The sequence below is a fragment of the Lagenorhynchus albirostris genome, chromosome 6, assembly GCF_949774975.1.
Source record: "Lagenorhynchus albirostris chromosome 6, mLagAlb1.1, whole genome shotgun sequence".
NCBI lineage: Eukaryota > Metazoa > Chordata > Mammalia > Artiodactyla > Delphinidae > Lagenorhynchus > Lagenorhynchus albirostris.
In genome coordinates, this window is record NC_083100.1 from 117,265,450 (window position 1) to 117,287,409 (window position 21,960).

The following is a 21,960-nucleotide window of genomic DNA, read 5'->3' on the forward strand; positions in this document are numbered from 1 at the left end:
GTACCGCAGCTAAGGCCCAGCACAGCCAAATAAATAAATGAATAAATATTAAAAAAAAAAAACCTCACCAGTATTCCTCAAAACTATGAAGGTCATGAAAAACAAAGAAAGACTCACATGCAGTGTAGTGTCCTGGATGGGATCCTGTAACAGGGAAAAAAAAATGTTAGTGAAAAAAATTGTAAATTCCAAATAAATTCTTGATTTTAGTTAATTGTAATTATTAGCTATTTTTAGTTTTGACAAGTGCACCATGGTTATGTAAGATGTTAACTTTAGGGGAAACTGAGTGAAGGGTATAGTCCCTCAGTATCGTCGGGGGATACTGACCTCTCTCTGTAGAGCTACAAGTCTAACTCTGACTACCTTCAGTGTTAGGTACCTATCTTTCAGGGATTTGGAGTGTCCAAAAATACACTAACATATTGTCTTTGAGTGATGGGATTGTGCATGACTTATTTCTTCTTCCTACTTTTCTGTACTTTCCAAATTTTCTTTAATGCATCACTCAAACAACTTAAAAATCACTTTAACAACTTAACAACAAGAAAAAGTAATACTTGAATCCAGTTTGGGGAAGGTAGATGTTCTGGGAACTGGAGCAGGTGCACCCACTAGTAAGTTTTCTGGTTAATAAAATTGGCTTTCTGTCCAAGCCTGCTGACAAGAAAATTACAGTAGGGAGAAGGCTAACGTTGGGTAAGCCACACATCTCCCAGTACGAAACATGTGGCCAATACTGAAAGGTGTGCTTCAGGGAACCACACTGGGTCTCTGCTTCCATCAGCTGCTTGACTCCTTGGCTCCATACAATGTGTGGTCCTCAACCCAGGCAAACCAAATTATGACCTGATTAGCCCCACTTCCCAATTACTAGTACTCTTTCTTTATTGCAAAAAAGAAAGTGATACGTTCTTGTGGTTGAAAAAGAAAAGCTAAATAGGACATGAAGTAAAATATCGTCCCCCTGCCAATCCCACATAATCTGGAATGAGAATCTTCCAAGTAACAGGAGGTAATAGACATCCTTTTATTTCCAGCTTCCTTTACCTTTTCTAAATGAATCACAGCTCTCATGTTCTCTTTGTTGGATTACTTTTTATTTTCCTGCAGCACCTATCTATCTATCTCTCTATCTATCTATAGCAGATGTGCCACTTAGAGTAGAGCAGTTGGACTTCACCAGCCCCACAATTTTCATCAGTACCCCAAATCCATCCCAACAGACATACAATTCTAGTGAGAACAGAGTGTGGGTTGAGCCAAAGCAAAGTCCAGCTCAGGAATAGGAAGCTCTTCCACTGAGCTTGATACACTTTTGCTCCTCCTATGAGGAAATGCTGGAACTGCCTCTATTGGGTAGGAAACAATGAGTTTTGTGCACTTATATTTGACTTTATTTTGCCCTCGACATCTGCTGAGAAGCCTTGGCTTTCTTCAGTTGAGTCAATTTCTTTTGAGGAGAGCAGTTGGGTTTTTGCCCACTATAAGCATGAAACTCCCAATGCACACAAGAATGGGGAAGGGAGATGGGGTGTAGCTGTGGCACAGGCAGCCTTGCAGTTACTGTTCTTGTTTACAGACCCATTTCTCACCACCTTTCCCCTCTGCCCCCATCACACTTGCTCTGGGTTGCAGGTTTTTCTGCCTATTTGAACCATCCACTTGAAAGTGAGTCCTTTCCCTCCCCCACCCAACCAGGGCCTCTACTACTGCTTCAGTTTTCTGTGCTGCCTATTATTTTTTAAACATCTATCATCTATTTCATAAAAGTCTAAGGAGAAAATAGAAGTGTAAAAGTGTATTCTTGATCTGCCGTCTTGAATCAGAAGCCTCCAACCCCAATTGCTTTCTCTCATGCTCAATTGTCTCAAAATGTTTGGTTAACTGACAATGCCCTTAACTTGTTTTCCAGGACTTTTACAAATACATTTTCTTTTACCTTAATAGGGCCTTGGAAGGGAAGAGACATAGATCTCTGTGTTCAACCCAATGTGCAGAACCAAAACAGAGTTTTGTGCTCTCAAAAACTTTGCCTCCAGCTAGATGGTGAGCAGAAAACAGTGCTATTTTCCTATTAAACCCTCAGTTTCTATATAGTTGACAAGAAAAACACTCCAAAAAGACTCCAATATAAAAACAGGCAAAGGGACTTCCATGGTGGTCCAGTGGCTAAGACTCCACACTCCCAATGCAGGGGGCCTGGGTTTTATATCTGGTCAGGGAACTAGATCCTACACTCCACAACTAAAAATCCCACATGCCGCAACAAAGATCCCATGTGCTGCAACTAAGGTCCGACACAGCCAAATAAATAAATATAAAAAAAAATAAAAGACAAAGGAAATATGAATAAATCATTCACAAAAGAAAAAATGTGAATGCAACATTTTTTAATGAATGCAATATTTTTAAATGAATCTTGCCTGCAATCTAGCAATTGCAAATTAAAACAAATGAAATATAGATTTTCAGTGATCAAATTTTAAAAGATTTTTTAAAAATTTAATCAGCTATACATATACATATATCCTCATATCTCCTCCCTCTTGAGCCTCCCTCCCACCCTCCCTATCCCACCCCTCTAGGTGGTCACAAAGCACTGAGCTGATTTCCCTGTGCTATGCAGCAGCTTCCCACCAGCTATCTAAAAGATAGTGGGAAATTTGAAAGGATTTTTAGTGAAATACTCAATAGAAGGATTTAATGAGACGGTCACTGTGATACACTTGCTTGTGCAAATGTAAATTGGTACAATCCTGGAATAAAATTTGATAATATCAAGAGGTTTAAAATACTTCATACTTGGGAATTCCCTGGTGGCCCAATAGTTAGGACTCTGCACTTTCACTGCTGAGGGCCTGGGTTCAATCCCTGGTCAGGGAACTAAGATCCCCTCAAGCCGCGTGGCACCACCAAAAAAAAAAAAAAAAAAAAAATACTTCATACTCTTTAAACCAGTAATTCTTTGAGGCAACTATCCCATAATAAACAGAAACTCCAGCCAAAAATTGTTTACAAGGATGTACATCAGGTATGTAAGAAATGGAAATTAAAACAATCCTGAACACACTACTATATATAAAATAGATAAGCAACAAGGATTTACTGTTTAACACAGGAAATAATATTCAGTATCTTGTAATAACTTATAATGGAAAATAAACTGAAAAAAATATATATATCTATATAACTGAATCACTTTGCTGTATACCTGAAACTAACACAATATTGTAAACCAACTACTTCAACTAAAAAAAAAAAAAAAATCCTGAGATACAATTTCATACCTACCTGTTTGGCAAAAATCTAAAACTTCATGGTAAATGTGACAAATATGTGAAGGTACCAGAGTTCAAATCTTAGTGGGGATAGTGTAGCTTGTTACAAACACTTTAAAGAACAATTCAGCACTACCTAGTAAGTTTTAAGGTGCATGTACCCTATGACCAAACAATTCTGCTTCTAGGCAAGTGCCTTAGCATAGTATTTTCAAACTGTCTGACTCCCACCTACAATAATAAATTTACTTCATAACTCAGTACATAACATATGAGTAAAAAAATTTATATAAAAATAACTTTTTACCAAACAATACTTACCCTTACTCTTGTGCCACATGCTCTACATTCTTATTTTCCAGTCTAATCCATGTTTAAAAATGCAGACAATGAATCACTAGATTGATTTCGTGACCTGAGCCTGGAGTGGGCTGGAGCTCATGATTGATTATCTATTGCTGCATACCAATCTACTGCAAAGCTTAAACACCTTATCGTTCTTGTGTCTCAGAGTACTCTGGGTTGCTATTTCCTTTATGTTAACTAGTAAGATCAAAGCAAAATAACCTTGTTGGAACTTCAGTTGTTTATCAATGACGTGAGTGACTTCTTTGCTGAATAGGATAGTAATAGTTTTTTAATATTAGGAGAATATTTTGTAAATTTTTTTGTTCTACTCACAATGTGATACCTACAGACACCACCCCTTTTAAATTTTAATCTGCATTATTAATATTATCTCCATCATATGCATAAATCTATAAAATTAACAAAACAATAAATCAAGCCCTGATTACTATTATCCTATGAGTTGCATTCTTGCCCTGGCGGATTTCAGGCTCCAGAGGTGATGCCCAGGGAGGGAGGCAGGAAGGGAGCCCTCAGCCTAGTGTAGCTCCAAGTTTCCACCTGGCAGGTCCCAAAGCTGCCAAGAGCCTCAGGGTACAGGCAACAAGACGGTAATGAGGAAAGGGTGAATTTTGAGTATTTATTCCTTTTGTCTTTACATCAAGTTCCTATAATTCAATTTTTAATAAAGTCTGGCTTGCCAAATTCCTGAAAATGTGTCCCTTGGATTCCGGGAGCCAGTGTAAGCATTGAAAGTCACCTCGCACACCACTGAGCTTGATTAGCTGTTGTTCTCCTGAGGGTAGATGTGTGGTCTCATCCCAGTTTTTGGTTATTAACAATAAAACTGCTGTGAAACCTAAGTGAACGTCGACAGATGAATGGATAAAGAAGATGTGGCACATATATACAATGGAATATCACTCAGCCATAAAAAGAAATGAAATTGAGTTATTTGTAGGGAGGTGGATGGACCTAGAGTCTGTCATACACAGTGAAGTAAGTCAGAAGGAGAAAAACAAATAGCATATGCTAACACGTATATATGGAATCTAAAAAGAAAAAAAATGGTTCTCATGAACCTAGGGGCAGGACAGGAATAAAGACACAGATGTGGAGAATGGACTTGAGGACACGGGGAGGGGAAGGGTAAGCAGGGACGAAGTAAGAGAGTAGCATTGACATATATACACTATCAAATGTAAAATAGCTGGCTAGTGGGAAGCAGCTGCATGGCACAGGGACATCAGCTTGGTGCCTTGTGACCACCTAGAGGGGTGGGATAGGGAGGGTGGGAGGGAGATGCAAGAGGGAGGGGATATGGGGATATACGTATGCATATAGCTGATTCACTTAGTCATACAGCAGAAACTAACACAAATGCTGTAAAGCAGTTATACTCCAATAAAGATGTTAAAAAAAACTGTTATGAAAATTCCTGTACAATTCTTTGCATTAAGGTATGCTTTCATTTCTCTTTGGCAGATACCTTCAATTTGCTGGGTGATAGGATTGGTGTATGCTTATTTTTTTAAAAGAAATGACCATACATTTTTCCAAAATGATTATACCATTTTATACTCTCATCAAAATATAAGATTTTTATTTATTTTTAATTTAATTTTAGAACATGTAATATATTCATGCAGTGCAAAAGACAAACAAACCTTGAAAATGATCATTCTCACCTGTATCCCAGATTTGCTCAGGGTCCACTCAGTCCCTAGTCTCACCACAGGTAAGCACTGCTGCTATTGGGTGGGGTAAAAAGTGCCTTCAGTTTTTTAAGTAAAAATAAAAGACACATTTTTCATTTTCACCAAGAACTTTATTGAACAACGTATTCACCCTTTTGTTCCACTACCTTCTGCCAATTTCCAGGCAATTTCACAATTCCATCTTCCCAAAACTTTTTTATCTTTTTGAGCAAAGAACTGTTCCAGGTGCCATTTACAGTCTTCCCGGGAATTGAAATTTTTTCCATTAAGATAATTTTTTAAAGACCGAAATAAATGGAAATCCGAAGGCTCAATGTCTGGTGAATACAGCGGATGAATCAGAACTTCCCAGCCAAGCTGTAACAGTTTTTGCCTGGTCATCAAACAAACATATGGTCTTGCATTATCCTGATGGAAGATTATGCGTTTTCTCTTGACTACTCTGGATGCTTTTTGTTGAGTGCTGCTTTCAGTTGATCTAATTGGGAGCAGTACTTGTTGGAATTAATTGTTTTGTTTTCCAGAAGGAGCTCATAATAGAAGACTCCCTTCCAATCCCACCATATATACAACATCACCTTCTTTGAATGAAGATCAGCCTTTGGTGTGGTTGGTGGTGCTTCATTTCGCTTGCCCCATGATCTCTTCCGTTCCACATTGTTATACAGTAGCCACTTTACATCAACCATCACAATTTGTTTTAAAAACGGAACGTTTTCATGACGTTTCAGTAGAGAATCACATGCGGAAATATGGTCAAGAAGGTGTTTTTTGCTTAACTTTTGTGGAACCCAAACATCAAAGTGATGAACATAACCAAGCTGGTGCAAATGATTTTCAACGCTTGATTTGGATATTTTGAGTATGTTGGCTATCTCCCATGTGGTACAATGTTGATTGTTCACAATTGTTGTTTCGATTTGATCGCTATCAACTTCAACTGGTCTACCCAACCATGGAGTATAGTTCAGCGAGAAATCTCCAGCACGAAACTTCACAAACCACTTATGACATGTTTGATCAGTCACAGCACCTTCTCCGTACACTGCACAAATCTTTTTGTGCGTTTCAAACCTTTCTTGAAATAATAAAGCATAATATGCCGAAATTGTTGCTTTTTTCTTCCATCTTCAATATTAAAATGGCTACACAAAAATTCATCAATTTTGATGTCTTTTTTTAAATGCATGCTGATATGACAGCTGTCACATACAATCTAACTAAATTGTTTCAAATGAAGTTACAGACAACTAAGCGCTACTAGAGCCGTCTTACAGAAAAAACTGAATGAACCTTTTGGCCCACCCAATACTTTCTTGGATTTTTACAATTATTTGTGTTTGTATGAAAGTAAATACAAATATATATTTTCATTTCCCCTTTTTTTACATAACCTTCTTTAGCACAGTTGAATCATTTGGCTAAGTCTGCCATAACAAATACCACAGACAAGACAATTTAGACAACAGAAATTGATGTTCTCACAGTTCTGGAGGCTGGAAGTCCAAGATGAAGGTGCTGACAAGATTGCTTTCTCCTGAGGCCTCTCTCCTTGGCTTGCTTGGCTTGGTCATCTACTCACATGGTTGTCCATAGATCTATCTTGTCTGTATCCTAATCTCCTCTTCTTATAAGGACAGCAATCAGATTGGATTAGGGCCCGCCCTACTGACCTCATTTTAACTTAATTACCTCTTTAAAGGTTCTATCTGCAAATACAATTCCATTCTGAGGCACTGGGGTTTAGGGCTTCTGCACATGAATTGAGAGTAAGGGACACAGTTCAGCCCATAACAGCAGTTCTACTCTTTGCTTTGGTCATTTAACAGTCTACCTTGAAGATATTTCCTTTTCAGTATATAGAAAGGTTGCTCATTTCTTTCTTGAGTTATGGAGTATATTACTCAGTCAGTCCTTTAGGACAAACACTAGGGTTGCTTAGGGTATTTTCCTACTCTTAGCAATACTGCAATGAATAAACTTGAACCTATTTCATTTTACACTTCAGAGAATTTCTTTGTAGAGCAACTCCCAGAAGTGGAATTGTTGGATGAAAAGTTTTCTGTATATTTGTTCTTGATACACATCATCAAATGGTCCTCTCTCCATTCCAGCAATGTGTCTGCTTCCCTACAGCCTCAACAATAGTCATTTTTTTTTTGATGCTTGCCAATCAAATAGGTGAAAAGATGCTACCTCAAAGAGTTTTAACTTGCATTTTTCTTTTTATGAGTGAGGCTGAAATTTTTTTTTCATAGGTTTATGAGCCACATTTCTTTTTCTGTGAACTCTCAATTTCTACTGAGTTTTAGGACTTTCTCTTACTGACTTCTGGAAGCTCTTTGAATATTAAGAAGACTAGCCCTTTGACTATGATATGTGTTGGGACTATTTCTTCCTCGTTAATCATTTGTCTTTTTACTATGCTCATGGTGATTTTTGTCAAACCAAAGTTTTTCATAGCCATGGTGTCTGAATTTTGAGAGGCAGTTTAAAAAGGCTTTCTTTACTCCATGGTTTAAAAATAATTTTCCATGTTTTCTTCTTGTTCTTTATGATTCCATGGTTGTACATTTATATCTTTTTTCATTTGGATTTTATTCTGGTATGGTGTAAGGTATATATTCAATTTTACATTTTTTCAGATGGCTATATTTCTGTCCCAATACCATTTATTAAACAGTCCATCTTTCTGCCCAGTGACTTGAGATGTTACCTTTACCAGATACTATCTTCCTAAAATAATTTGTATTTCTGAATTTTCTGTTATATTCCATTGGTCTATTTATGCATCTGTGACACACTGTTGATTGAGAATTTTAAATATGTTTTCTTGTCTGATAGGTTTAGTAGCCCCCTTACTATTACTCCTTATTTTCAAAGTTTTCCTGGCAGTTTTTTTTGTTTTTTTTTTTGTTGTTGTTTTGGTCACGCAGGACGGCTTGCAGGATCTTAGTTCCCCAACCAGGGATTGAACCCAGGCCCTTGGCAGTAAAAGCGCAAGGTCCTAACCACTGGGCCGCCAGGGATTTTCCCAGATATTCTTGCTTTCGATTTTTCTTGTTGATTTTTTCCTCATGTGTAAATTAGAATTACTTTATCTACTTAAAAATTATTATTGGTGTTTGATAGGAATTGTATTAAATTAATAAATTTAGAAGAATTATCCAAGAATATGTTTTTCTCCATGAATTTAAGTGTTCTTTTGTGCCATTTGGTGGTTATTTTAAATTTTATTCATATAGATCTTGCACAACTCTTACGAAAGTTTATTGCTAGGTATTATATTGTTATATTTATATATTGGTTTATTTTTCCTGTAAGTAACCTTGTATAAAATGGATCTTTTCTTCTATTTTATCGTCTAATTAGTTATTTAGATACATGACAGCTATCTTTTTTTTTCTCACTTCAATTTTCACTTGCTGCTGGATTCTCCTGTTTGTGTAGTTTTTTAGATGATGCCACTTGCTTTGGATCTGTTGATTAAGTGAGAAATAAACCTCTATTGTGTGAAGACACTGAGATTTGGGGCTTGTTACTGCAGCATTTCCTAGCTATCCTGACAGATACAAGAGACTTAAAAAAAATAATGACACTCAACAGACAATATATTAGGGTTAAATTCTCCAGGGGCAGTGCTATGGAAGCAGGAGTTTAAGGAGAAAAAGCAGGAATGGAATTTCACACTGTTACAGAACTTATTCATGTATTTTAAAAAATTAATTAATTTTATTTATTTTTGGCTGCATTGGGTCTTCGTTGCTGCCGGCGGGCTTTCTCTAGTTGCGGTGAGCGGGGGCTACTCTTCGTTGCGGTGCGCGGACTTCTCATTGCAGTGGCTTCTCCTGCGGCACAGCATGGGCTCCAGGCGCTCGGGCTTCAGTAGTTTTGGCTCATGGGCTTAGCTTCTCCGCAGCATGTGGGATCTTCCCGGACCAGGGCTCGAACCCGTGTCCCTGCATTGGCAGGAGGATTCTTAACCACTGCGCCACCAGGGAAGCCCAGAACTAATTCATGTATTTTTAAAATGGAAAATAGTGGGAATCGAATCACCATGGTGGGTATGTTTTAAAGAATAACATCCCGTTTTATTTAAAACCATCATCACTTACAGCGTGCCAAAAATCAAGTCCTTTGCAACTATTTTAACCTGCACTGAAATCTTAGAGATGCCAAGTAAAAAGTCTTTAGGAACCGTAGCAGATGTTCTCAGCTTGGTCAGGGCAAGGTAGACTGCCTGGACTCTTCCTGCTGAGTACAGGCCACAGGATTCCTTCACCTTTCTCCAAGGCAGACCCATCGGCTCTCAGCTCACGCAGGGAACCCGTGGGTCCAAGTAACGTTGCAGAGACAGCAAGTGCAGCTCTGGGAGAGCGCAAAGCCAAAACTCCCTCTTTCTGAGCAAGTGCTCTGAAGCCAGACGTTGGGGCTTCAATCCCGGGTCGGCTTCCTAGGAGTTGTGTGCTCTCGAAAAACGTTGTCAACCTCTTCGTGCCTTAATTTCCTCATTTGTAAAACGGCTTATTATGAGTATTAAGTGACTTAATGAATGCAGAGCATCGAAAACAGCGAACGCAAAGAGCGCCGGAGCGCGCTGGCGGCCAGCGTGGCGGCTCCGCGAGCCCGGGCGGTGCCAGCGCCGAGCCCCAGGATGCCCGGCCGGCAGCGGGGCCTTCCCGCTCCTCCGACCACCCCGCCGGAGGCCACCCGACCACCCCGGCCAGGGGCGCGGAGCCTGACAGTCTGGAGAGGCGCAGCCCCTACCCCGCGGCATCATTTACACGAGGGTGCCTGTAGCGCGGCGCTGTTTGAAAATTAAAAAAAAATACATTTTTTTAAGAAGTTAATAAAACCCTATAATTATGTTCCACTGTGTTCTTTCCACACTGCACGAAGAGCGCAAAGATAGCGTGAGGAAAAACATGAGCGTTTGTTCGAAAAAGTCAACAGATACGCCCCGGGCGCTGATAACCTCTCAGGCACTCAGCCCTCCAAGCTCCAAACTCCGAGAGCCCAAGGACTCGGCCCGAGGATCTCCGCGTCGCGAAGCTCCCCGCTGCCTCCGCATCCGGGAGCTTCTCGGACGCCAGCGGGAGCGCGCACGCCAGCTCCGAGACCGGAAGGTGCCGTGAGGTCACGTGCCGGCGCGCCCCCGCCGCGGCGGGCTCTAGGCGGAAGTGAGGTTGGAGCTCGGCAGCTGCGCAGCGTTGGCGGGGAGCGCGGGCTGCGAAGAGGCGGACCGGAGCGAGCGGGGCGAGCGGGAACGCGGGCCGGGGAGGCGGCGGCGGCAACCGGGGCCTCGCGGCTCAGCCCCGCATCGGAGCAGGCCTCCGCGGCGCGCGCCCCTCGCCGAGCCCGACCCCCGAGCCCGCCCCGGGCCGGCGAGCGCTGGTCATCGAGGCCCAGGCCGCCGCCGCGGCGCGGTAAGTGCGGGCGGGGCACTCGAGGGGCTCGGCGGAGGCTTGCGCTGCCGGAAGTGCGGCGCTTTGTGCGGCCGACTTGGGCGGCGCCAAGGTCGGGCCCGCGGCGGTGCTTTGTCCCGCGGTGGGCCGGGTGGACTGGTGAGGCCCGAGGGAGGCGGAGCTGGGCGACCGGGCGCTAGGGCAGGTGCGGCGTGGGCGGCGGGGACGCTGCCTGGGGGCCGGTGAGAGGGGCATTCGTTGCACAAGAATGTTCTCTGGGTCTTTTTAAGGTCCTGGTGATCAGATCAGGAAAATGAACAAGAAATGGGGAAGCAGTGGGGTGGTGTTTCTGTAACTTAGGTTTAAGGTTCTTAGGATTTTCATCATTTCCAGTGTGTAAACTATTCAACTTTGTCTACTCACAGAGTAAACATTATTCCATTTGCCCGGCAAAAGCTTAGCTTGAACGGGTTCAGTGTTTTCTTCAGAAAGGACGTGTCGTGGCCCATTCTGGGTTAACTTTGAGAGAGAAATGCGCCTTTACAACGTACCCCCAAACGGGGTCGTCGTCTTTTATAGTGTATATAAGCATGTGTCTAATGGGTTGTATGAGTTAATGCTTCATTAAAGTCATACATAAAAGTATTTTGTAGTGTTTTGCCAAGCAAAACAATTTTTTAAATGAAAAGCTTTGTCTAGTTTCCTCTCCTTAAGTTCTCAAATCATCCTTGTGTAATATCAGATGATTTTTTCAAATAGTCTATGAAAAACTTGACAATAATAGTAGGGACACATTTTAGAACTTTGGTAAATAAGTAGTGGGTTATTTTTGCTTTGACAGCCAAGAATTGAACAATCAAAGGCTAATTTTTCTACTGTTGAAGGTACTGTGCTGCACACTGCGAAGTTTTTTTTTTGTCTCTTTTAAGCTTTATAAATCGGGCTTGCTTTAGTACGAGTGTTCACATAGTTACTTTTATTTAGTCGCGCTTGTGACTAAATGCAGGCTTTAAGAGTTGGAGACTGTAGGCTTCCTCTAGGTTCTGTGCTGCAGTCACTGGACAGGCCGAGCAGGTAGCGTCCCCTCTTCCTGTCTCCAGCCCTTGGGAATAGTGGAAAGATTGGGCTGTGTGTAAGGCAAGTGCCTGCAACCCAGGAGGAAGGAGGAAGCACCATCTGCTGCTGTTGCTATTACTGCCTCTGACCTCCTATCAGGCCCTGATATACTTGTTAGGATTTTTAGTTAGTATTCTGCTCTACAACTGCCTTTCAGTTCATTTCCATTTTAAGGTTAGACAGAATTGTGATGTCAAAATTATTTGAATTTTCAAACATGGGGAAAAGGTGTAGGGTAATGCCACAGAGGTAGAGGATTAGAAGTATTAAAAAAGAAAACAAGTGCAATTAAAGAATATTTTAAGTTTTTTTTAGGTTCTGTAGTTTACAGGCAAATTTTTGTCTACCAGACTTGTTTTATGTAAACAGCTTCTTTTCCTGGATCAGTTCAGAGCAATTTTAAAGCAACAGTACACCAGTGTACTAGAGTTAATGGTTACTTTTCTTGTGTCTGTGTTCCACTTTATGTCTGTATCACTGAAGTCTCTCCAGTTGTTCTGTGCAGAAAAATGTGAATTTTGCAATAGATTGCAAACCTTGATAGTGAAGGTAGAGTTTGGGGGAGTTTAGAATTTTATCTTATTATATATTCTTGATGTTATCAGATGTTACCGAGAATTTCCAGTTTAGATTGTATTAAAGGGATTTATCTTGTATATTGCTGAGAGAGAATTTAAGCCCCTCGACATTAGTTTTCTTGATATGAAATACTAAGACAAGGCCTTTCAAGTTTTAGAATTACTATTTCGTGTGGGAACTTTGTTTAGGTCATGGTGTATTTTGAGACTAGAGAAAGTAGTACAGTGATGGGTCTTATATGGGTCTTTCCCTCTGATTATTATTGGATTTTCAAATTGAGAAATTTTTGCTGTCATCTTCTTTTTTAAAGGTAAATCTGAGGTTTAACTTATTTTGCTGCAGGTGTCAAACCACCCATAGGGATTCTGACATTTGAGTCATTACAAATGAGAAACTTAAGAAAAAAAAGTGATACCCTTAGGATCTAGCCTTGGCATCGTGATCTTCCGCCCACACCGAATCAGACTGGGAAATCGGTGGTTTTTGGGTGGCCAGTGGCACTAGAATCCAGGCAGAGTGGTGATGGTGGGTTTTTTCCTTAATTTTTCATTATTTAAAAAGTATAAAAATACAGCGTACAGCCATATACCCAATATCTCAATCCCTTTTATGTAGAAATACTGTAAATTACGACTTCATGTCATTTTTATCCTTACATAGTTTAATACGTACTTCTAAAAATTGATGCATCTTTACATAACCAAAATACTGTTATCACATGTAACAAAATTAATGTTTGTTTAATGCCATTTGATACCTAGCCCATATTCATTTGTATCCTCAAATCCTTAAAATAACCTTTTTACAGTTTTTTCTGTCTTAAAACAAGGATCCAAACAAAAGTGTTTTATAGCCTTTATTAAATCTGTCTTAATCTAGGACTATCCTTCTCTCCACCTTCCACCTTTTCCCAGACCATTGACTTAGTGAAGAAACTGGACCCCCTTGTCCTCTAGAATGCCCTCCTTTTGGCTTTGTCTGCTTGCTTCATGGTGTTCAGCATATTCCTCTAACTCCTGCCCTTTTTTGTAACCTGGGAGGTAGATGTATAGGCTGCATTGGATTCAGATTTTAGTGTTTTAGTCGCAGTACACCTCAGATGATGCAGAGTAATTCCATCATATGAGGATGCAGATAATAAGTAGTTTGACTGTTAGTGATATTAAGATTGGTCAGTGGGTTCAGCGTTCATATCCACTAATCAATAACAGGTATGTTTCAACAATTCTGAATTAGATTTTAAATAAATGTCTCAACTTCATATTTATTGCTACGAAGAGTCCTGTATTTTCCATTGGACAGTTCTTTTATTAAAGAACATTCAGGAAATGTTTATGAGCTATCTCTGGACCAAGCACTAGTGAGATGCAGAGGGACAGGGCTGAATAAGATATTTTCCCTGCCCTTGAGGCTCACAGTCTTTGGGGAATCTCTCATCATATGAACAAGTAATTTAAAAAGCTGTATGACAGTTGTTCACAGAAGTTGTACAAACATTTTCTTTTGTTAATCCTGTTATATTTTTAACCTATAATTTTAAATTATGACTTCTTAATCACTTTAGGAAATAGTTATTATTAGCCTCTTGGGAAGTATAAGTGCTTTCAGGAAACGTAACTTCTGGTTAGTTTGGAACTTATGGTATTTAGAATTCAAATGCAATTTTATACATTTTTTAGTGGAAAATGTGGAGTAGGATTGTATTGCTGTTTTAGATGTAAGTCAGGTCATGAAAGGAGAGCCTTGTGGTATTCAGTGCTTCATTGGAGTTGTCTGCAGTTCCTGGCTGTTATGAATAATGCTGTTATAAACTTTCATGTACAGGTTTTTGTATGGATGTATGTTTTCACTTGTCTTGGGTATATACCTAGGAGTGGATTTGCCAGGTCAAATGGTAATTCCTGTGTTTAACTGCTACGCTACGCTGTTCATCAGCTTCATGGCCTACCAGGTGACATCTCCTGCTCAGCCCCACATTTAAGGGTCTCCACATGGTTTCAGTCTCACCTATGTCTCCATAATCATCTTTGCTGATTCCCTACATGTAGCCTAATCTCCAACAAGCCCAGCTGTAGTGTCCCTAAAGAGTGCATCTTGCATTTTCTAATTTCTGTGGCATTTCAAGATCCTACCTGTTTAGAGCTTATTGGAAACAGTACCTCCGTAATCCAAGTTATTCCTGACCGTTCCTTTCTTCCTCCTTGAATTTTTGCTCTCCTCACTCAACCCTCAGAACACTGTATTCCTTTATGGCACTTAACACCCTTTGGCCTGAATCACCATTATTTATGTCTTCTGTCTTACAGGCCTGTGTTGTCCAGTACAGTAGCCATCACCTACATGTGACTGTTCATTTAAAATTAAAGTTAAACATGTAGTTCCTTGGTCGTGCTAGCCATATTTCAGGTGTTCAGTAGCCATTAGTGACTACTCTGTGTGGACAGATCAGACATACATTTCCATCTTCACAGAAAGTTCTGTTGGACAATACTTTTCTAGATTGTAAACTCAGAGCAGGGACTGCGACTTTTTCTCCCCTGTGGCCTTTGCGTAGTGCTTTACTTATCTTGAATTCAATTAAGAAAATGAAATTAGATCCTGGCACAGAATAGAGAAATAGAGTTTTGGGAAGTATTCACTTCTCCAGAGATGAGAGTCGAACCAGAGAAGTAGATGAAATATGTGAAGACCTCCACATCCTTATGTTGTAGGTCCACCAAAAATCGGTTAAAAGTGCAGGAAAATGGGGATTGGCAGTTACCAATTTGTTTATTCTTTTTTTTTTTTTTTTTTTTGCGGTACGCGGGCCTCTCACTCTTGTGGCCTCTCCCGTTGTGGAGCACAGGCTCCGGATGCGCAGGCTTAGCGGCCATGACTCACGGGCCCAGCCTCTCCACGGCATGTGGGATCTTCCCGGACCGGGGCACGAACCCGTGTCCCCTGCATCGGCAGGCGGACTCTCAACCACTGCGCCACTAGGGAAGCTCACCAATTTGTTTATTCTTAAACTGTGGTGTAAAATACAATTGATTCTCATGTCTACTTCCTATGCCTTCCTATCCTTGTTTCTTTGTAGTCTGTTCTGTAGATCTGCATTGTCCAGGGTGGTAGCCTCTAGCCACACGTGACTATTTAGATTTAGATTGAAGTTAAATAAACTAAGAAATTGGATCCTGTTCTAACCACATTTTTCAGGTGCTCAGCGTTTACTTGTAGCTAACGGATGGTATATTGGACAGCACAGATAGAGAACATCTTCATCCTTGTAGAAAGTACTGTTGCACAGCACTGATCTAGACTTCTCTCTTAGCTGTGGTTCTGGATGTCATGGCTTCAAAAAGTATCTCTGCCTTTGGTTTGGAAGTTAAAGAAATAAGATAATTACTTAGGTAATGAGTATCAATATCAATCACTGATATCTCCAATTTATTTCGACTTTAGAACTTGTTACAAAGGCTAAGGACTTGACCAGGTATAGTTTCTACTGAACTGCTTGGTTGTAAATATTCTGAGTCAGGTGAGCTGAAAATATGAAGTGGTTTGTTTTTGCATTTTGCCTTTGTAATGGAATTTGATACCTAGAGTGTTTTGAGGTGCATGTGTTTTTTAGAAAGTCAGCAGGTAGTTGCACCTTTTTGTGTGTAAGACATTGTTATTGGGGCTGAAGTTACTGCAAATAGGGCTAAGTTCCAGTTCCCTATCTACATTCTAGCTGAGGATGTGGTGGGGAAGGCAGACACTAAAGCAAATACATGTACATTTTATGTTTTTCTTTTGTTTCTTTTCTTTTTTTTGGCCATGCACACAACTTGCAGGATCTCAGTTCCCCAAACAGGGATTGAACCCCGGCCACGGCAGTGAAAGTCCAGAATCCTAACCACTATGCCACCAGGGAACTGCCTGTTTTTCTTTTTAAATAGACTTTTTTTTAAAGAGCAGTTTTAGGTTCACAGCAAAACTGAGCAGAAAGTGCAGAGTTCCCATATACCTGTTCCCCCCCCATTGCTGTTTTATTTTTAAATTTAAGATCCCCATTGTCCTTACTGCCACGTAAGTCAGGGAATACTGAATAGTCTTAATTTAGCTCACACTTTAAGAATACACTGGGTGATAAAAAATTCAGAGGATGGGATAAAACCATGGTTGTAGCTGTGCAAGTTCTTGAACTTTCCAGGCAAAAAAGGTTGGGAATTGGGCTTCCCTGGTGGCTCAGTGGTTGAGAGTCTGCCTGCCGACACAGGGGACACAGGTTCATGCCCCGCCCCGGTCCGGGAAGATCCCACATGCCGTGGAGCGGCTGGGCCCGTGAGCCATGGCCGCTGAGCCTGCACGTCCGGAGCCTGTGCTCCACAACAGGAGAGGCCACACAGTGAGAGGCCCGCGTACCGCAAAAAAAAAAAAAAAAAAGGTTGGGAATTATAGAATGGGTTAATAGAGTTGCTGGGCTGTGCTAATTTGTCTTTTTTTAGGAAATAGACATATATTTAACCTAAGTTATTTCAGAAATAGACAAAAGTGCAAAGCGAACACTAAACCATCCCATCTAGAGGCAATCACTGTTCATATTTTAATTTCCTCCCAGACTTTTTTCTGTTTGTGCTAGAGGTGCACATGCCCATATGTGTAGGTGCAAATTTGGGAGCATACTGCATTATAGTATTGTACTGTTTTTTTCCCCAATTACCATGATATCAATCTGTATTTTTAAACACTTTAAAAAGCAGCTGCATGCTATTTCATGCTCTGGATAGATCTGGTTAAGACTGTTCTCTGTTATAAGGACATTTAGATTATTTATAGATATTTTTTCACAGTTTTAAGCAGGGACACAGAGAACACTTTTTTCCCTTAGCTTCTGATGGACCGAAGAGAGTTATAAAGGAAAGCCTGTAGTGTCCTAGTGGGCACCCATTAGGACTTTGGCGTTCCTTTTCTGTTCTCTGTTGGTTGGCAGCAGCATGAAATGCCTCGTTTTATTATATACTAGAGAAAGGACTCTTGTTCTTTTGTGACTGATGATGGAGAAAAACCTGAGAACAAAAGTGCTTGGCTAAATCACTTTTTTTCCCTTTTTAGTTCTTGAAATCATGAATCCTGTTTATAGCCCGGGTTCTTCTGGGGTTCCCTATGCAAATGCCAAAGGAATTGGTTATCCAGGTAAGCAAGTAAAATTTTGTTTCCATTATTGAACTTTGAACACGTGGTGAATTTCTGTGTCACTAAGAATGCTTTCGATGGACAAACCCAGCTCAAGTGGCTTAGATAGGGAAGAAAATGTATTGGCTCACGGAATTGAAAAATCAGGAGCTTGGTCTGGCTTTGGTCAAAGGCTGATCTGGTGGCGTCAAGGGTGGGGATTGGCGTCTAGTTTCTCTGCTTCCTGTGCTCAGCTCCGCTTCCTCAGTGTCCTCTCCGTGTGGGTCCCTTTCTGACCATTGTGGTTCTGTGGTGCTCAGCCCCTCCCTTGGCTGTGAGTCTCTTCACCTGGCTCTGGCTCTCATCTTGTTCCTTCCATGCCAGCACCCGGGGCCAGGAGGGGAGTCTACTGATGAATTTAGGCCTGAGTCTTGTTCCCTACTTCACTGAAGTCTGCTAGTCCAACATGGGCTGTGATGGAGGGGGTGAAGCACAATTTGGGGGAATAGGAGTTGGTGGTCAAAAATAGCAAATTGTCGTCCTAATTGAAAGGAATAGTTATTTGTAGTATTACAATTGTGGGTTTAGGTGATATGGTGGAACAGATACTCTTAAAACCCCGTTGCTAAAAACCCCTGGGAAGTTAAATAAAACATTTCAAAAACGTTTAACTGAACTTGCAAGAAAGTAAGAGATTTCTGCTGCTGAATATGAAAACGACAAAAACCAGAGCATTGGGCCATTGAGTTGATGTGCCTGTCCTAGGGGCATTTGTTATTTGTGGGTTTTAGCAACCTATTTGGGGACAGAAATTGAGGCCTTTGGCCCTTGTAAGGCTGGGAGTTGGAGTGGGACCCCTCATCAGTCTGATTCCTCCAGAGGGTGATACTCACATTGGAGAGGTAGACTAAACAATCCATGCACTGGCTCCACCAGGAAGTTCAGTTTCTGCTTGGGCTCTGGGAAGGGAGAACCCTTTCCTAAGAATTTGTAACTATTCAGGGATGTTTCAGGCTCTACTTTGAATTACTTGTCCTTCCCAGGAGGTCCATACATCGAGAAACTAACATAAAAAAAGTCTCTAGGCGGCACTATTCCCTGGAGCACCTGACAACAGCAGGTGCAGAACTGCTGTGGAGGCAGATGTTCTCAACCCAGGTTGTGTGGGTTTCCCACAAAGTTCTGCCTGTTAACAAGTCAAAATTATTACAGAACACTGTGATGTTATTTGTCATGTCAGAGTCACCAGTCATGATAGACAGCAGGAACAAAACAGGTAAAAACCATATCACACAAGCATGTTTAGAATTACTGAAGATGCAAAAGAAAGAATCATATCGAAAAGAACCAGCTGGAACTTAAATGGAAAAAAAAAGGCATTTGAACAAAATTCAAGTTAAGCTGCAGATAAAACACTGCTTAAAGGGAGGACCAGAATGCAGTGTAAGGAAAGGGGGAAACAGACTGGTTAAGAAATAGAGGTGTTAGGATGAGAAGTTTTGAGGAGAATTAAAAGGTGCAGAAGGACCAAGTAGAGAGACTAGAAGAAAAGGAGTGCCAGAATTTTCCAGAATTGATAAAAGGTGATTTAGTGATAAGGCCTACTGTCTTTAACGAATTAACACTAGTTTAAACAGAAGGCTAAATAGCTGAAGAGAATCCTGTGTAAATCTGAAACCAGGGAATAGGCAAAACCTGATGGTATTAGCATTACCTATAATGAAACATTGGTTGCCTGTCATACCAGTTCTGTGCACTTTTTAAAATTTTATTTTTTAACATCTTTATGGGAGTATAATTGCTTTACAATGGTGTGTTAGTTTCTGCTTTATTACACAGTGAATCAGCTATACATATACATATATCCCCATATCTCCTCCCTCTTGCGTCTCCCTCCCATGTGCACTCTTTTAGGGGTTTTTTTGGTCTTAAAATTACATTTAAAAGAAAATTTCTGCAACTTTAAATCTGTTTAAAATGTTATCGTTTCTTCTTATTTTATCCATTTCTTTATACCTGTCCTAACTATTTTCTTGGTTTTAGTATTTTAGTCTCCTTGACTTTCATAAAACTCTCTAGATCAGCAAGGGTTTAGTGTAGGAACTAGTAACCACTCTAGGTATTTTGAATGGGAGTGGGAGTTAAATAATGTGCCTACAGAATTTTGAGGCTAGCATAACTTCAGTACCAAAAACTAACGAGACATCACAAGGAAAGAAAGTGCTTTTATACCATTTTATACTTTTATACTAGTAAACGGAGAGACTTGTCCATAACTTTCTAAAATTTACATTTAATGGGAAAAAAGAAACACTTCCCAACAACTTCATCTTTTAATTGTAGTAATATGGTAACTGACATATGGTCAGCCCTTCATATCCGTGGATTTTGGGTATTGTGTCCTGGAACCAATACCCCTAGGATACTGAGGAATGACAATAATTGGGTTCATATGCACCATCTTACTGTTATTTTCTAATTGATAGCACCTGGTTTTTTTGTTTTGTTCACTTTCTTCTTTTGGATTAACCAAGTATTTTTCATTAAATTTTTCCTTCTTTTAATTTTTGAAAAATTCTTTTGCTATTCAGTGATGACTCTAAAGATTACAGCACTTTTTGCTCCCCCTCCCCCCTCCCCTCGTCCCCTCCGCTCCCCCTCCTTCCCTCCTCCCTCCACTCCTCCCTCCCCTTCTCCCTCCCCTCCTCCCCCCACTTCTCCCTTCCCTCCTCCCTCCCCTTCTCCCTCCCCTCCCCCTCCCCTCCCCCTCCCCTCCTCCCCTGCCCCTCCTCCCTCCCCTCCTCCCTCCCCTCCTCCCTCCCCTCCTCCCTCCCCTCCTCCCTCCCCTCCTTCCTCCCCTCCTCCCTCCCCTCCTCCCTCCCCTCCTTCCCTCCCCTCCCTCCCCTCCTCCCTCCCCTCCCTCCCCTCCCTCCCCTCCTCCCTCCCCTCCCTCCCCTCCTCCCTCCCCTCCCTCCCCTCCTCCCTCCCCTCCCTCCCCTCCCCCTCCCCTCCCCCTCCCCTCCCTCCCCTCCCCCTCCCCCTCCCCTCCCCCTCCCCCTCCTCCCCTCCCCCTCCCCCATCTCCCCTCATCCCCTCCCCTCCTCTCTCCTTTTACTGCATGTCTGCTAGCAGTGAATTTTGTTTTAGTTTGTGAAATGTTTTTATTTTGCTTTCATTTTTGGAACATATTTTTGATGAGTCTGTTGGTTTTCTGTGGCTGCTATAACAAATTGCTACAAAGTTTGTGGCTTAAAAACCACAGAAACTTATTCTCTCACAGTTGTGGGAGCCAGAAGTCCAAAATTCAGGTGTTGGCAGGGCCTCATACCCTCTGGAGGCTCGAGGTAAGAATCATTTCTTGCCTCTTGAAGTTTCTGGAAGCTTTCAGCATTCCGTGACATGAATAGCCTTGTGGCAGCATCACTCCGGCTTCTACTTCCATGGTTACATCATCTCCTCCTCGTCTGTGTTTCATATGCAGACACTTGGCGTTGGGTTTAGGCCCCCACTACCGGTAATCCATGATGATCTTATCTGGAGGTCCTTAACTTATGTCTACAAAGACTCTTTTTCCAAATAAGGTAACATTTATAGGTTCCAGGGATTTGATGATGTATCTTCTGGGGGGGGGCGGGGTTTGCCTACCATACTGAGTATACAGTTTTAGGTTGGCTGTTATTTTCTCTCAGCACTTTAAAGGCAGTTGTATTGTCTTCCCGTTTCTGTCAGAATTATTTTTGTTTCTTTGGAGTTAGTATATCCCTTCCCTCCCCCCGACCCCCGACCCCGCTGCTTTTAAAATATCTTTGTTTTTACTGTGAAATGGCTAGATGTGATTTTCTTTGTGTTTATCTTTGCTTAGTGCTCACAGAGCTGCTTGACTTTGGCTTGATTGTTCAGAGGGCGGTAGAAGGAAGAAATGGGGAGGAAAAAATATCTCCTCTGAAGTGAAGGTAGTTTTTCCAGAAGAGTGGGCTTTAGTCGCACTTTAAGGAGAACACTTTTAAATAGCTTGGAGAGCTCAAAACTGCTGTTTAGGGAACTGAAAGCCAAATGAGCCAAGAACAACATTTAAAGGAAAACCGTGGCACAGCAGCCGGAGGGTGAGGAGTTGTCTCCAGATGGTTCTGAGCACAGGGGTGAAGAAGCAGGGCTCCTCCCAGAGGCACGGAAAGTCTCGGGCATCCGGCTCAGCGGCAGAGGGCAGGGGCTGGGGGGGGGGGGTTCTCTCTCAGGGTCTCCCGGGGCACTCACCCCTCCCGGCCCCACCCCACTACTGCCTTCACCCTTCCTCCCTCCACTTGCGAAACCCAGGGGCAGCTTGAGCCCCCAGCGACCCTCTCAGCAGCCCAGATTCTCCCCCAGAGCCTGGCAAGT

At 41.6% G+C, this 21,960-nt stretch overlaps 1 protein-coding gene across 4 annotated transcripts in view; it reads left to right on the top strand.

Annotated features, from left to right (window-relative positions):
* The first annotated feature begins 10,537 nt into the window (after positions 1 to 10,537).
* Positions 10,538 to 21,960, top strand: part of FAM168B (family with sequence similarity 168 member B) — a 49,531-nt gene continuing 38,108 nt past the window's right edge. For 2 of the 4 annotated variants that reach the window (XR_009541213.1, XM_060153129.1), the window contains exons 1-2: positions 10,540 to 10,773; positions 17,524 to 17,604. Coding sequence is in view for 3 of the 4 variants with exons in the window: in XM_060153129.1 (XP_060009112.1) it covers positions 17,535 to 17,604 (70 nt within the window). In the remaining variant the exon portion in view is untranslated. Of the gene's footprint in view, positions 10,774 to 16,262; positions 16,817 to 17,523; positions 17,605 to 21,960 lie in introns of all 4 variants that reach the window. The other 2 variants (XM_060153130.1, XM_060153131.1) reach the window with 2 other exon arrangements.